The sequence below is a fragment of the Stenella coeruleoalba genome, assembly GCF_951394435.1.
Source record: "Stenella coeruleoalba genome assembly, chromosome: 4".
NCBI classification, from domain to species: Eukaryota; Metazoa; Chordata; class Mammalia; order Artiodactyla; family Delphinidae; genus Stenella; species Stenella coeruleoalba.
Window position 1 is genome coordinate 100,393,076 of NC_137149.1, and position 16,084 is coordinate 100,409,159.

General features: G+C 36.2%; 1 protein-coding gene across 1 annotated transcript in view; it reads right to left on the minus strand.

Moving 5' to 3' along the window:
• Positions 1 to 1,997: 1,997 nt before the first annotated feature.
• GC (GC vitamin D binding protein) overlaps positions 1,998 to 16,084 on the minus strand; it is a gene marked incomplete at its 3' end in the record, with an annotated part of 29,507 nt that continues 15,420 nt past the window's right edge. The window contains exons 2-11 of the mRNA XM_079919826.1: positions 14,751 to 14,820; positions 14,039 to 14,171; positions 11,737 to 11,948; positions 10,464 to 10,596; positions 10,060 to 10,154; positions 6,550 to 6,679; positions 5,330 to 5,532; positions 4,249 to 4,378; positions 3,725 to 3,822; positions 1,998 to 2,217 (exon numbers count right to left, since the gene is read on the minus strand). Of these exons, the coding sequence (XP_079775952.1) occupies positions 1,998 to 2,217; positions 3,725 to 3,822; positions 4,249 to 4,378; positions 5,330 to 5,532; positions 6,550 to 6,679; positions 10,060 to 10,154; positions 10,464 to 10,596; positions 11,737 to 11,948; positions 14,039 to 14,171; positions 14,751 to 14,820 (1,424 nt within the window). The remainder of the gene's footprint in view (positions 2,218 to 3,724; positions 3,823 to 4,248; positions 4,379 to 5,329; positions 5,533 to 6,549; positions 6,680 to 10,059; positions 10,155 to 10,463; positions 10,597 to 11,736; positions 11,949 to 14,038; positions 14,172 to 14,750; positions 14,821 to 16,084) is intronic.

Here is a 16,084-nt window from a genome sequence, read left to right on the forward strand (position 1 = left end):
TATAGTGAAAAGCAGATGAAAGAAATGAAAAGCAAGAGGCTTGAAGGAAGCATGTGCTTCGTGCATAAAGCTCAGTTTGTCTCGCATGAGGTCAAAAATGTGTAGCTGGATGAACAGATGATGGGACTAGAGATGGGTTACAAAAGCGGTATTTGACAGAATATAAGAAAAGGATTTAGGCTTTTTTTTTTCCTTGATGACTACATGAGACCGTCAGAGCAAATTCTGCTGATAGAAAACACCTTTTAGGTAAGGTGACTTTTTTTTTTCCCCCCTTCTGGAAAAGGCAGCCTAAGCAGCTATTTATATTACCCAAAGCCAGTTGGTAGTCCAGGAAGGAACTGTTCTATTTAGTTGCCTTATGCTAAATGTTTTAATGCCGATAATGACCAAAATATCCTAATACGCCAAGTCTTTCAGTTTTTGTTTAGCATCTTACTTGTTTTGAATTTTAATGACAGGTGAACATGATATATTTCTCCGCAGAATTTAAAGAACAGGATTTTATTCTATTGTACCCTTTTCGTCTGGAATTCTGACTTTACAAATTATTACAAACAAGGTTGGCAAATAGGTTTGGGATTGGAGTGTATACATGGAAATTGGAGGAGAAATCAGAATCTTCAAGGGTATAGAGAAGAAAGACAAACAATATGATGTAGCTCGATTTGTTAATTTAAGGCTTTGTTTGGCAGTATATGGTGAAAAACAAAACTTCACTAAAACGTTAAGAGAATTGGTACGTATAACCCCAAACTTAACAAAAACAAAGGCACAAACAGCTTTTCACAGTCTTGACTTTCCAAAAACCACTTCAAATATAAAAGAGCCTCTACTGAGAAGAGAGAAAGACATTTTCTAGTTGGTAGAGAAAGCCAGACTAGACTCAGTAGAAATTATGAGGAGAATATCATGGTTTAGTTTATAGAAAAATGTTCTCATAAATGAAGCCACTGGGCAGTGAAAATAGTCTACCCCTAAGAGAAAATAAATTGACTGTATTTAAATGGAAGCTGAATGACCTGTGGAAGGGATTAACTGAGTAAAAAAAAAAAAGTACACTAAATGAGCTTCACGGTTTTCTTCTGACACACAAACTTCTGTGATTTTTATTAAGTTTTAGGATATTATCAAATGTGCTCTGATAGAATAGTAATAGAAATAGAATAGAAAAATAATAGAATAATAAAATGAAACCAGCCTTTGTTGCTTTCATGGTTTAGATGAACAAAAATTCATGTAAGTTCTTGAAAAAATTCTTTAACTTATAGAAAGGGACTTCTGATTGGCATTAAATCACTGGCCTAAGTAGTAGTAACTTTTTTTTTTAAATTTGTTTTCTTTTCTTTTTTATTTATTTATTTTTTTGCGGTACGCGGGCCTCTCGCTGTTGTGGCCTCTCCCGTTGCGGAGCACAGGCTCCGGACGCGCAGGCTCAGCGGCCATGTCTCATGGGCCCAGCCTCTCCGCGGCACGTGGGATCTTCCCGGACTGGGGCACGAACCTGTGTCCCCTGCATCGGCAGGCGGACTCTCAACCACTGCGCCACCAGGGAAGCCCCGTAGTATTAACTTTTACACTATAGTTAAATTACTTTTATGTAAAAGCAAAAATGATGGGTCCAAAATGGATCATAAATGTTTCCTTCCCAATAGACAACAAAACCAACAATAGTTAAATCCGGCCCAAAGGGATACAACTTAATATCATGAACTTTAGAAAGAGATGAGCAAAGGAAGATACTATTTTGGTATGGCGTAGAGTTGTTCTTAACCCTGCCTCTATACTGCAGAAATAGAATGGGTGAGACATCAAAATTCTTGGAATTGTCACTAATACCTCCAAGTTAGCTGTAAAGTGAAATGGAGTGCTCTCTTTATCTTTTTTGACTATTCTAATATAGCATTCTGAAATGACTGCTGGAGAATAATGGGTCAAATGGAGGATGTAAACAAATGGATTACTGCATCTGAAAAGGCCAACAAAACATTTCTCCATCAGGCAATCAATAACAAATGAGTAAATCTTACTATATAAGTTCTTAATACTATGCAGTGATTAAGTAGAGGGTTAAATTTTCTTACCTCTGAATTGCAGTAGAGAGGAGGTGAGTTTATAGAACAACACTTGGACGCAAAGTCTGAGCGCTTGTCAACCAGCTCTTCGAGTTCTGTCTCTGTGGCATCAGGCAGTTTTCCTCTTAGCCTCTCTGCCAGTCTGAAAGGCCAATTTTATGTAAAGTTTTACTAGATGTGTTTTATAAACATGTCTAGTGCAAAATGATAGCCACTTCAGATCTTTAGCAACAAAAAAGGAAAATATAGTTGCCCTTCTTAAGAAAACTTAATATCTGTGGAACGATTTTTAGTGCCTCAATTTGAGATTAGAAAGTGAAACCTGTCTCTTTAGATCATGAAAGTAAACATACAAACTGTTGCTGAATTTGAATTCCCGCCTTTCCCCTTTCATTCGCTCAGTTGCATCAATCAGCATGGATGACTTCCTCCTCTATTCTCCCTGACCTTTCATCTTCTCTCAAGTTCTAGATTTCAAACTCCTCAAAGAATACTTCCCTCACAGGACTTTGTCACCTTCATGTATTCTCCCTCATTTTATGTAATTTTCCCTTCAGTTTGCCTACTTCTCAACTAGCTATACTAGAAAACACAAAAAAGGTTAGAAACTTTGGCTCTTGTTTTTAGCTCTACTATTAACTAACTCTCTATCTCCCTTTCAAGACGGTGCTAGGATCTGAATTCTCTTGATTCTCTCCCAGTTTGATTGGTCTATGATCTTGGTAACTCTCTACCCTCATAATGGTTTATGACTCAGCCTGGTTTACGACTTTCTCCAAGAAATACTTGCCAGCCCACTCAGTAGTGGGATTGGGAAGTAGTAGAAACCCAAGTTTATCTGGATTTGGGATTAGTAAAATGGATACAGGGAAAGGACAACAGGGTGAGGGTGACTAGCCTGCTTATAAAAACGTTATTGAAAAGAATTGGTTCCAGCTGGGAGGGAAAGCAAGTCAGACCAGAAGGAACTCTGGTAGGATAGGGAGAAAAAGGGCATGTATGGGATTGTAAATACCTAGACTCAATCGTTTCCATCTTCTCTACTTTCAAAACTCAAAATGTCAATTTGACTGCATTAACATTTTTAATGTATTGAGATTATATAAATTATCACTCAGTTGCCCCGTGTCATCCTGGAGTTCAAAACTGTTGGCAGAGAACTTAATCTTGCATTATCTGTAACATTCTATAACGCCTCCATGATCTATTAATTATGTAATTTTCTGATAACTGGGAAATAACCATTTTGAACTTAAGGATTTCACAGCTTTTTTTCTTTTAGAGCTTTGTTAAGGTAGACTTCATGGGGGTCACTGAAGAAGGTGTCATCCTTTTGGGATTCTTTATAAAGGTCTTTTTGTGGGGTTGTATTTGTGCTTGCTGGATCTGTGTTGTTCAAAATGATTTGAAATGAATCTAAGAAATTAATCAAGTTGAGAATGATACGATCTTCTCAACAGAGATTTTCCAGGAAGCCAGTAAAACTTTTTATTATTATGGCCTATTATTTTAGTGTTAACACTTATTTATAAAGAAATGCCTTCCTTTTGGGCTTAGCACATCTAAAGTCTTCAACTCTTCTTCAAATAGCAGTACTGGGCTACTATTATTGATAAATTTGGAGGAATCAGCCAGAACAAGTCCCTTACTTTTTCTTGTACTCAGTAAATGTGTTTTCTGAATAATCGGCACACAGTTCTTGTCCCTTTTCAATGAAAGAAGATAGTTCTCTCGTCAATTGAGGACCCTGTAAGAAAACAGTTATTTGTCTTGAAACACTGTCCAGGGAGATGTTAAATCAGAACTCCATGCAATGTATCAAGATGAGTGTTTATTATCTATATCAGATATTGGCTAACATTTTCTACGTAAGACCAGATTGTAAATACTTTAAGCTTTGTAAGTCCTATACAGTCTCTGCTGTACCTACTCAACTACCACCATGGCAAAACAGCCATAAACAATAAGTAGAGCTATATGCCAACGAAACTTTATGAACACTGATGTTGGAGTCTTATATAATTTTCATGTATAATATTATTATTTTTAGGGCATTTAAAAATGTAAGACCATTCTTAGATCACAGACACCAGGCCAGATTTGCCCTATGAGCTGCAGTTTGCCAACCCTTGATCTATAGCAAAGTTGATAAAGAAAATATAGCACATTGTACCTTAGCATTGAAACAGGCAGCAGAGTCTTCAGAGTGGCAGCATTCATCAAGGCTTTTCAGGGTTGGCTCAAGTATTTTACTGAGGAATACTTCTGGAATATGAGTCTTCCTACTTAGATCGAACGCATACCTGGCATGAAAGAGAAAGGAGATAACGCTCTTTAACAATGGGTAGATTTGTGGAGGCATGTCATGTTTTGAAATTTGACATCTATTAAGGCAGAATACCTGCCTTCTTAATTAAAAATAAGATTTAATTAAAATTGACTCCAAATCAACAGGTTTGAAGTTAAAATCAATATTCTCATTTGAATGCAAATTATTAACAGTTGCTTTGAAGCTATTGTAACTAGTTAATTTAACTCAAGTAAAATGCTGTACGTACTACATATAAATTTGTTTATATATTTATATATAAACAGATCTACTTCACATGCCTGTGGAACTGTCCTTTATGCAACTATAATACAATGAACCCTATATAAAGCATCAAGTGAGTAACTTAGGTAGCTTTTCTGTGAAAGCAGTTTGTGTAAATTCTTACATTGTCTCATCCCATTGTTTATGCATTTATAAAAACAATGAGGGGCTTCCCTGGTGGCGCAGTGGTTGAGAGTCCGCCTGCGTATGCAGGGGACACGGGTTCGTGCCCCGGTCTGGGAAGATCCCACAAACCGCGGAGCGGCTGGGCCCGTGAGCCATGGCCGCTGAGCCTGCGCGTCCGGAGCCTGTGCTCCGCAACGGGAGAGGCCACAGCAGTGAGAGGCCCGCGTACCGCAAAAAAAAAACAATGAGTACTTAGACAAATGTAAATTAGTTTCAATCCAAATTCAGTCTAAATCCTGCTCTCTAATACTGGTAATTGATTTTAGGGCCTGTTGACTTAATTAAGAAATATTTTTACACCTCAAGTATACACGTACTCGTAGTTCATGCAACTCAGTATACGCAACCAATGGTTTATTTTAGTTCTTAGCTGGAGGAAAACAGGTAAAGGCTTACTATTTCTTCCCATTTTAATTTCTTTGTCACTTAATGCTAGTGAATATCAATACTGTCAAATTAGATCAACCCTACTTACTGATCCAGGACTTTGGTGTTTCCTTTATCACACACATCTTTGTTTGTGGGCAACTTGACATCTGGTAGGTCGGGGTTTGGGGCAGCTGGCATGAAGTAAGTGCACACAAAAATGTCCATGGGTGTTCTTTCTTGACAACAGTCCTTAAACTTAGAATTCTTTGTGGATAAGTTGTCACAGATTTTTACTGTGTACTCAAGCAGCTACAAAAGCAATTGTGAGTTTGTGCATTGTTAGTTTCCTAGTTAGTCTAATTAAAAATAAGGAAGGCTTACAGAAGTCAGTGTGAATGCTCTTTCAAAGTACATTGGTAGGACATTTGCGGAGGGCAATTTGTCAATGTGTACTAAGAGCCTTAAAGTATACAATCTGATTTCCACGAATTTACTCTCAGAAAATAATTATGGATGAAGGGAAGATTTAGCTATAAGGCTATTAAGGGCAGCATTGCTTAACATATTAAACTGAAACAACCTAAATCCAATAAAAGGGGACTGGTTAAATAAAAAGATGGCATATCTAGGTAGATTAATGCAGCATATGCAATACATACATAGAGTCCCACTTAGCCATTATAAGTCAGGTTATAGAAAAACATCTATGGACATAGACAGGTATCCTTAATGAAAAAAGGCCAGGTAACAAAGTATCTATCTCTAAAGAGGTCCACAGACACGTAGTGACTTTTATTTAAGTAACAGTTCAAATTTGTATCTACTTGAAAGGATTATATAAATGAAAGGTGAGAAATTTGGATGACTATCAAATTTTAATAGACATAACAAAAACATTAGACACTTTAATGGTTGTAGTGTTGTCTAATAGAACAGATGATGAATGATGAAATAATTTCTATCTGTACTGTGCAATACTGAGCATTTGAAAAGTGGCTAGTGTTACCAAAGTTGAAGTTTAAACTTGTTTAATTTAAACTTAACTATATACGACTAGTAGATCTGCATTGGACTCTGTAGGTAGAGTAAGGTCTTGGGAATCAGAATCTTGTCCTTGTGTGTGGACTTTGCCACTTGCTAGTTGTATGACTTCAAATTATTAATCCTTGCTAATCTTCTGTTTCCTCATCTGTAAAACTGAGTTAACAATATATTTAAATTTCATAGGATACATATGAGGATTCATTGAGATGATGCATATAAAAAGCAGCTTAGGAGAAAGTCTGCCACTCAGTATGTGGCTCATGATGATGGTGATTTTCTTACCTCCTTAGCCATGCAGTCCTCAGAGGCAGACTCACAGCACTTGGAGAGGATTGTGGTAACACCTTCAGCCAGTGGCAAAACATCCTCCAGATTTGCAGTAGGCACTTTTTGGGCAAATTTGATGAGATGGCTAAACAGTTAAAAATGAATTAGTAGTTGACCCATATTCCCAGGTTTTTTTGGTTTCATTATGAACACAGAGTCGGGAGGAGTAATAGCATAATTTTAATTCCTCAGTGGCTGTATAGAGCACAACTGCTATATGATGGATCCTTTGTGCAGAAGTCACTATTCAGAATTCAGTCATCCCCAATGAATCTTTTCATATTTTCAGTACTGATATAGAGCGTCTCTTCTGGCCAGATCTACGTAGTTGAAGCATGCCTTTAAAATGTTAGATCTAACGTATAGCTGATTCACTTTGTTATACAGCAGAAACTAACACAACATTGTAAAGCAATTATACTCCAATAAAGATGTTAAAAAAATAGTTGTGATAAAAAAAATGTTAGATCTAAAATGGCAATAAAGAAAGCACTAATGTCTATTCATAAGGCCAGCGTTGTGTTTTTGTGACCCCTCATCGTGTTTAAAAATTTTCATAAGTTCATTTAGAAACTGCAGATAAAAGAAATAATGAAGACCTATAGCGCTAGACCACAGAGTTAATAAATGTTGATGTTTTGATGTGTTACCCTGAAGTATTTTATAAGGCTTACAAGGTATTTTATAAGCGATTATGCTCTGCTATACCATTCACCTATTTTCCTTTTTCACTTAATATATCAGGAATAGGTTCTATATCATTCTTTTTAAATTGCGGCAAAAAACATATAAAATTGGCCATCTTAACCATTTTTAAGTGTATAGTTCAGTAATGTTAAGTATATTCACTTTTATATGACAGATCTCTAGAAATTTATCTTGCAAAATTAAAACTCGAAACCCATAAATACTGCCCCCTCCCCACTGATCCAGCCTTTGGTGAGCTTCTACCTTTTTGCTTTCTTTTTCTATGACTTTTATTACTTTAGATATTCTATATGAGTGAAATCATACAGTATTTGTCCTTTTGTGACTGCTTATTTTGCTTAGCCGAATGTCCTCAATGTTCATCCATGTTGTAGCATGTGACAGGAATGTAAGACTGTATAATATGTAATATAGGTATGGTATGTACGTATCACACATTATCCATTCATCTGTCAGTGGACATTTGGGTTGCTTCTACCTCTTGACTATTGTGAATAATGCTGCAGTTAACATGGGTGTGCAAATATCTCCTTGAGGTTCTGCTTTGAATTTCCCTGGACATATATGCAGAAGTGAGATTGCTGGATCATATGGTGACTCTATTTTTAAATTTTTGAGAAACCTTCATACTATCTTTCACAATGGCTGTACCATTTTGCATTCCCATCAGCAGTGCACAAGGATTCCAATTTCCCCATATCCTTGCCAACACTTGTTTTCTGTTCTTTTGGTAGTGGCCATCCTACCAGGTGTGAGATGATATCTCATTGTGGCTTTGATTTGTATTTCTCTTATGATTAGTGATGTTGAATATCTTTCCACTTACATATCTCTTGTTGAATCATCTATTCAATTATTTTTAATCAAGTTATTTTTTGTTGAGCTGTAGAACTTCCTTACACATTCTAGATATTAAACCCTTATTAGATAGATGACTTGCAAATATTTTCTTCCATCCCATAGATTGCCTTTTCACTTGGTTTTTTCCTTTAAAGTGCAGTAGTTTAAGCTTGATGTAGTCCTGTATATCTATTTTTGCTGTGACCTATGCTTTGTTATTTCCAAGAAATTGCCAAATCCAATGTCCTGAAGTTTATTCCCTATGTTTTCTTCTAGGAGTTTTATAGATTTAGATCTTTAATCCATTTTGAATTCATTTTAATATATGGTGTAAGGTAAGGGTTCAACTTCGTTCTTTTGCAAGTGCAAATCCAATTTTTCCGCACCATTTGTCAAAGAGACTTTTTTCTCAATCATGTAGTTTTGGCACCCTTGTGGAAAATCATTTGGCCATATATATTAGGGTTTCTATATGAGCGCTCTATTCTTTTCCACTGGTCTCTCTGCATCTTGTTATGCCCATACCACAGTGTCTTTATTACTGTTGCTTTGTAATATGTTTTGAAATCAAAGTGTGAGACCTCCAACTTTGTTGTTCTTTTTCCAGATTGTTTTGGCTATAAGGAGTCCCTTGATATTCCATATGAATTTTAGGGTGATTTTTGTTTTCTGTTTCAGCAAAAAAAAAAAAAAAAAAAAACAAACCATTGGGATATTGATAGAGATTACATTGAATCTGTAGATTGCTTTGGATATTTTTACAACATTAATTCTTCCAATCCATAAGCATGAAATGTCTGTAGTTTTGATTTCTTTTAGCAATACTTTGTTTTCCTTAAATATTCTTTTAAAATTTAATTATAACAAACTGTATGGCATTCTCTCATAAATGAATATATCATGATTGATTTAAATGGGCTCTATTAGGAAATATCTAAGTTTTTCATATTTTAAAAAAATGTGGCAGCAATGTTTTTAGCTAACTCTTTGTCCACACTCAGTGATAGTTCCTTGGAGTAAATTCCTAGACACTAATGCAAGTAGAAATTTATGATTAAGACATATATGTATATTGTTATAGGGGGTTTTATACTATGAGTTCCTATGCTCTGCATGCCAAATACTCTAAATGCAAGGAAAACTAAAGGGAAGTTTTAGAGAAGATGCCATTTAGTATTTCAGTAGTTCTAATGGAAGACTATTTTTTAAAGGACTCATGAAAGTAGTTTCTATGCCCTTTGGGGGAACATTAAGATCTGGTCCCAGCATGAATTCTTTCATTACCATTAGAGGAAAACACTTGTGGATCAGAGTAAAAGGAATTAAAGAGACTCTAAATACTGAAGATACAAAGCTGGCAAATCTAGATGTCTGAGAAGTTGAGGGAAGTGTAAACATAGAAACTGTCAAAATTGTGAAATTAACAATAGCCATACAAAAATCAAAGTGAAGCTTATAAACAAAGTAAGTAATTAGAATAAATTCACGAAGCTTAAGAGATGTACACTATAGAGCACAAAGCTTCATATAACAAGAATTCAGGAAGTTTTTTCCCAAGGAAAACATAGGCAAAGCAAGTAACACGTGATGAATAAAAACGATTGTTTTTGCTCATGTGTTTGTAATACATGCTAATATGAATACTGAGGAGATAATTTCTAGTGGTCTACCAGTCTTCCCATATGAGCATATGGAAAAGGTTGATTAAAATCAAATTATGTTTTAGAAAAGTTTTGTTCCTTATTCTTATTTTGTGTAGAGAAAAGAAAAAATAACTGGGCCCTACTTGAGGATTATTGGAGCATAACACTATGGTCTGTATCTTCTATTACAAACATTTTCTTAGAGAATTCTAATATTACGGATCGATAGTGCAGAAACAAACAGCTATACATGCTGATGGTGCTAAATCTTTACCTGAGCCTTGATTTCTCCTTCCCATAAGCAGAGTATTGTGAACAGATTCTATTTGACATTGTGGTGAGAAGTGATAAATGTTTAAGCTGAAGTCTCTAGAAAATAAATGAGAGAATTATTTATTTATCATTAGATGGTCAGGATCCATTGAAAGCAGTGTGCAGGAATGGCCAAAAAGAGACCATTTGGACTCCTTTTGATGACTAGAAAACTGAATTCTGACCAACGGAACTTTTTCCCCAGAGGTGATTGTGTGTTTTTTCCAATTAACAAAATACGAAAGAGGCATTTTAAAAACGTTTACGGATTCCAGAATCGGAATCTTTCTAACATTATTTGAAAGGAACGGCATTAATAGAAGAAGAAGAAAAAAGAACATAACTATGTAACAAAATGACACTTACCTCTTTCAAAAAGCATACTGTTGGGTTTGGTGAGGTACAGCACAACCCTACCATGGAGAGAGAACTCTTGGTGTAACTGACTAATAGTGTCAAAGGAGCTTGTCCATAATTAATGGAATATTCATACATAAATCTGTGGGGGGAAAAATAGGATTGGTCAAAACATTTGTGGGAAACAGTCTTTTTCAGAAGTATTTTGATGGAAAAAGGGTGCATGTTAGTTGATAGTTATAATATCTAAAAAGCACTAGGGATTTAGAGAAAGGGTGATAATACTAGTCACTTTTAATCAATATCTTCATTTAAAAAATCGTTTCTAAATTTCCATGTAGATTACTTGGGAGGGGTCATTTGTCCCTTTATTCCTTTAGCATCTGCCATATGCATGGCCTATGGTAGCTGCTTATTAACGTTGGTGGAAAAAATTGAAATGAAGGTAATGGAATTATCTTTCATTATCTGTTTATTCTAGACAATTGCTGTGTATAGGCTTGTTTGTTGAAATTATTTTAATTTTTGTGAGCATAAGCCACTAAGTGTCTAAAGAGACTGAGATCTTAGGCAAAATCCTCCCTGAATTTACAGGGATGGGCAAGCCAACCAACTTTTATGAAATCACGACCTTGATTTCATACTTCTAAAGCCAGTTTGAATGATGTTGCTTTTGACTTCTGTGTGTGTATATATATATTTTTCTATTATCATAATTTTTTTTACAACTTTATGATCTTCTGAGAGTAAAGAATCAATATATAATCGGCTCTTCATGAATGTTAAACAAGAAGGTAAAAGTAATAATGTCCACTAATGTGGTAGAACAAGTGTCATGTTCACAAGTGTTTCTGGGAATGTACTGTAAGAATGAAAAACTGTTTATTTCTTATGCTCTACTGGAAATTAAATACTTGTGCACAGCAATAAAATTCTATCAGATGGAGTGTGCAAGGATCCCTAACATAAGAGGAATCACAACAGCTGCTGTCAAATATTTGAACGTGTCATGTGGACAGGGGATCCAAGTGAGTCTGCTTCAGATACTAGAACTAGGATGAGAGAGGGTGGACGTTTGGGAAAGTTGACTTCATCTCCATCTGAGAAAGCTATTTGTAATAGGCACTGACAGAGATGGGATGTTGTGGGTGACAGTCAAGTTTTCGTTATTGGTAATTGTCCGGGTTGCGGTATAAGAGGTGTTTATATAGAATAGGGGGTTAGATTAGACATGTGTGTTATTTTATGCCCTGAAGTTTTACATATGATGAAAGCAGCTTACTGGTCAGCAAACCCCTTGGGATCTTTCCTGAATGCCTCACAGATCTCATCATTTGTTGGCTCTACATAGGTAGGAAATTCTTGTGGCTGGTGCTTCAGGGCAGCCATACAGAGTTTCTTTTCAAGGCCCTCTTTGGTGCAGCACTCGGGAGTTCCTGGGTGCACTGGGAATGGAGAGTCACTTTCACAGGACTTAGCAGACAATGCTGAAGTCTAGAATGAGAAAAGAAAAGTAAACTCACATATGTGCAAGTTTCCAGGCTTATAGTTCTCCATTTAGTATAACATCTTAGTCTTAAATTTTAAAATTCTCATTAGTAACAAACTGGCCATGACAAGCTGCATTATTCTAGTTATAGGCTAGTACAGGGTCTTATGTTAAGACTCAGAGTAGGACCAAAAGAGAACCTTCATTAATGAGTTAACTGTATATGATTGCAGCTGTTAGAGGTTTGATCCTCTAGTACAGTGTTTATCCACAGGGATATTAACATCTCTAAGGATGAGGGAGGTCATTTGAAAAAGCTCCATTGATTCTGATGTGATCTCCCATCTGTATTCTGTTCTAAATACCGCTAAGAATGGGGACCTCCCTCTTCCCTCCTCTCCTCCCTTTGTTAAATGAACAGGCTCTTAATCCTTGACTGCTTTCGTCTTCAACATTGATTTGCATTCTCCTACTCAATGGTTCTTTAGCCTGCTTTTGCATCAGTGTATAAAAATAAGAAATGCCAAAAAAAAAAACAACAGAAAAAAAGAAATACCTGGGCTGCATAACACAGAAATTCTGATCAGTAGGTCAAAGATGAGGCCTGAGGGCCTGTTTTTTCCCCAAAGTCCCAAAGTTTATTCTCCTATGCATCATGGGTTGAAGCACTGGTACAACTTAATTTACTGCCTCAACAGTGGTACATAGATACGTGTGGGCGGACTAAGCCCATGGTAAGAGTACCACCAAAGCAGTTGTAGCAACAAAATGTTCTGTTTGGAAAGAATTTGATACCTGGAATAAAAATGTGGAGTAGAAATAGTCCCATGGAAATAGAAATAAGTCCATGGAAAAAATTGGGGATTTACATGGGAAAATGATTTTGACACCTTTACAGTTATTTTATAAGATATCTTTTGAAGATGAAATTTCTAAAGATCTTTCCTATCGATGAAGGAAAGCAAAGCAACATGATGAATCATTTATGTAAACCAAAAGTAAACAGTGAATCTTTTCCCATTTCTTTCCCTGGCAACTTTCCTTTTTTTCCTTTTTTATTACCTCCTTTCAAATAAAAAAAAAAAAGTTTACAAAGAAAGTAACATATTTGTAGAAAAAAATTGCTTTGTAAAGCAGGAAAATGGTGTTATCCAAAAAATGTCAATGCTATCTCTGTTCTTATGATCTGTCTCTAACAGTCTTGGATGGGTTATGACCAAACATTTCTGGTCAAGGGATGGGTTAGCAAATATGTAAAACAAAATGGAAATAAAAATGTGTTCTGTTTTTTTGATTGTAGTTGGTAGTTTGCTTGTTTATTTTAAGATGGTGCAGAAGGTTGTGTTGAAATGACATATTATTTGTGGAGTTGTTGGTGGGAGAAAACGATAAAGTTCTTAGAATGTAGATAAGGTCCAGGTAAAGACATTAATAGGTAAGAGTCATAGAATATATTCTAATTAGATCTTTGGAGCATTGTGTCTGTTGGCTAACTGTTGAAGTCTTGAGCAATGAGACATTTGTCTGTAGAGGCCTTTATCAAGATGCAGCTAAATGTCATTTTTATTCTTCCGGATGACAGTATCAGTAAATTGCTAGAAACACCTGTAGTTTCACATTTTTCAGCTGTTGTCTATATTTTGAAAACTGTCATTTCAGCATTTTCTATTTCTGCGTGTATACTCTAAGGTAGAAAACGCAGAACTGTGTGTGTATATACAGGGCAGTTTTTGAACCCCCAAATAACTTGAAACCAACACTAAGTTTTTCCAGGGCACTTGGTACCAGTCTTGGCATGATACAGGTATGGGTATTGGTAGGCTTCTAAGATACACAGAATATATTAGAATTATTTCAAGCGGTCCATGATAATAATACACATCCCAGTTTTCTCATTTGAACCTTGTAGGACGAATGGGCAGAATTGGTTCACTATACCAGAATAAATTTGGACTCTAGGATAATAGACTTCGTATCTCCCTCAAACTTGGAGTAGGTGGGTTGCTGTCTAAAATTTCCCCAAGATATAATGTAAAGGCCTGTCTTGACCCCCTTCTATGGGCCAGCATAGACATGGCCAACCACACAATCCTACCCTGTTGTCATAACAGTCAGGGTCGGCCCCCTCAGCACAGCAGGCTTCTGTCAAGGAGACAACTTCATTCACAAGATGACTGATCTGTTCAAAGGTAGCACTGGGAAATTTTCTGCTGTATAGGACCATTGACCTGAGGAGAAATGGAAGTCAATGTATGCAGAATTTTTTAAAGTTTTCACATTTGCACATATTTTAATATGAAATCTATTCAATTTTTTAGTGGAATATTGCACCCATGTTCTTGACTAATGAAAATATGACATTGGCTTTAAAAATAAGTTTATCTGGAACAAAGACGCATCTTGTAACAGTAGAACTTGGGTTTGGGAGTTCCATCAAACCAGCCTCATGTTCTTTCCTCTCTCAAGCCTCCCCAAATGAACCTTTCCTTTACCTTGCTGCCTTTGTTTGCCAGCGTCATAGCATGTACTATTTGCCTTTTAATTCACCTTGGAAAACTATGCTTACTTGTTTTCTCAACTCCTAGTATACTTGTAACAAATTCTTAGACCATATTAACAATAGTTCAGCTGGAATCTTTGGATGTCCTCCATTTGCCTGACATCTCTGCCCACTTTGACCCTGGGGCTCTATCCTCTTAATCTTAATGGAGATCAGTTCAGTCCCTGACACAGAACTGAAGATACCTCACACTTAGCTTCATTCAAGGTCAGGTAACTAGGAGAGTGAGCGAGTACCTCATACTTACAAAGATGTGAAGTCATCTTTTCCCAGGCTGGCGAGTTCCTTGCAGACTTTATCTTTCTCATAATCTCGACCTAGGAACCAGAAATATATATTAAAAAAGTATCTTTTTCCTTTTAAATGAATGTTGCATTAAATGTATATATACAAAGTGATCTTCCACATGACTCATCAAAGGTGAAAGTAGCATTTTTCTCAATACCTATATGCAATTACACTTTTTGGTGCCTTTCCGTTTTATCACAATGGATCAAAATTTGATGGCATGCTATAAACTTTAATGAAAATTAAAGAAATAAAATAAGAAAAAGAATTAACTATAGAGAGCAGACAACAGAAGCAAGAAGAACTACAATTCTGCAGCCTGTGGAAGGAAAACCACATTCACAGAATGATAGACAAGATGAAAAGGCAGAAGACTTTGTACCAGATGAAGGAACAAGATAAAACCCCAGAAAAAACAACTAAATGAAGTGGAGATAGGCAACCTTCCAGAAAAAGAATTCAGAATAATGACAGTGAAGATGATCCAGGACCTCGGAAAAAGAATGGAGGCAAAGATCGAGAAGATGCAAGAAATGTTTAACAAAGACCTAGAAGAATTAAGGAACAAACACCTAGAAGAATTACAGAACAAACAGAGATGAACAATAACTGAAATGAAAAATACACTAGAAGGAATCAATAGCAGAATAACTGAGGCAGAAGAATGGATAAGTGACCTGGAAGATAAAATAGTGGAAATAATTACTGCAGAGCAGAATAAAGAAAAAAGAATGAAAAAAATTGAGGACAGTCTCACAGACCTCTGGGACAACATTAAATGCACCAACATTAACATTATAGGGGTCCCAGAAGGAGATGAGAGAGAGAAAGGACCCAAGAAAATATATGAAGAGATTATAGTTGAAAACTTCCCTAACATGGGAAAGGAAATAGCCACCCAAGTCCAGGTAGCGCAGAGAGTCCCAGGCAGGATAAACCCAAGGAGAAACATGCCGAGACACATAGTAATCAAATTAATAAAAATTATTGAAGGCAACAAGGGAAACATGACAACATACAAGGGAACTCCCATAAGGTTAACAGCTGATTTCTCAGCAGAAAATCTACAAGCCAGAAGGGAGTGGCATGGTATGTTTAAAGTGATGAAAGGGAAGAACCTACAACCTTGCTGGATGTAATATCCAGCAAGGATCTCATTCAAATTTGACAGAGAAATCAAAAGTTTTACACACAAGCAAAAGTTAAGAGAATTCAACACCACCAAACCAGCACTACAACGAACGCTAAAGGAACTTCTCTAAGTGGGAAACACAAGAGAAGAAAAGGGCCTAC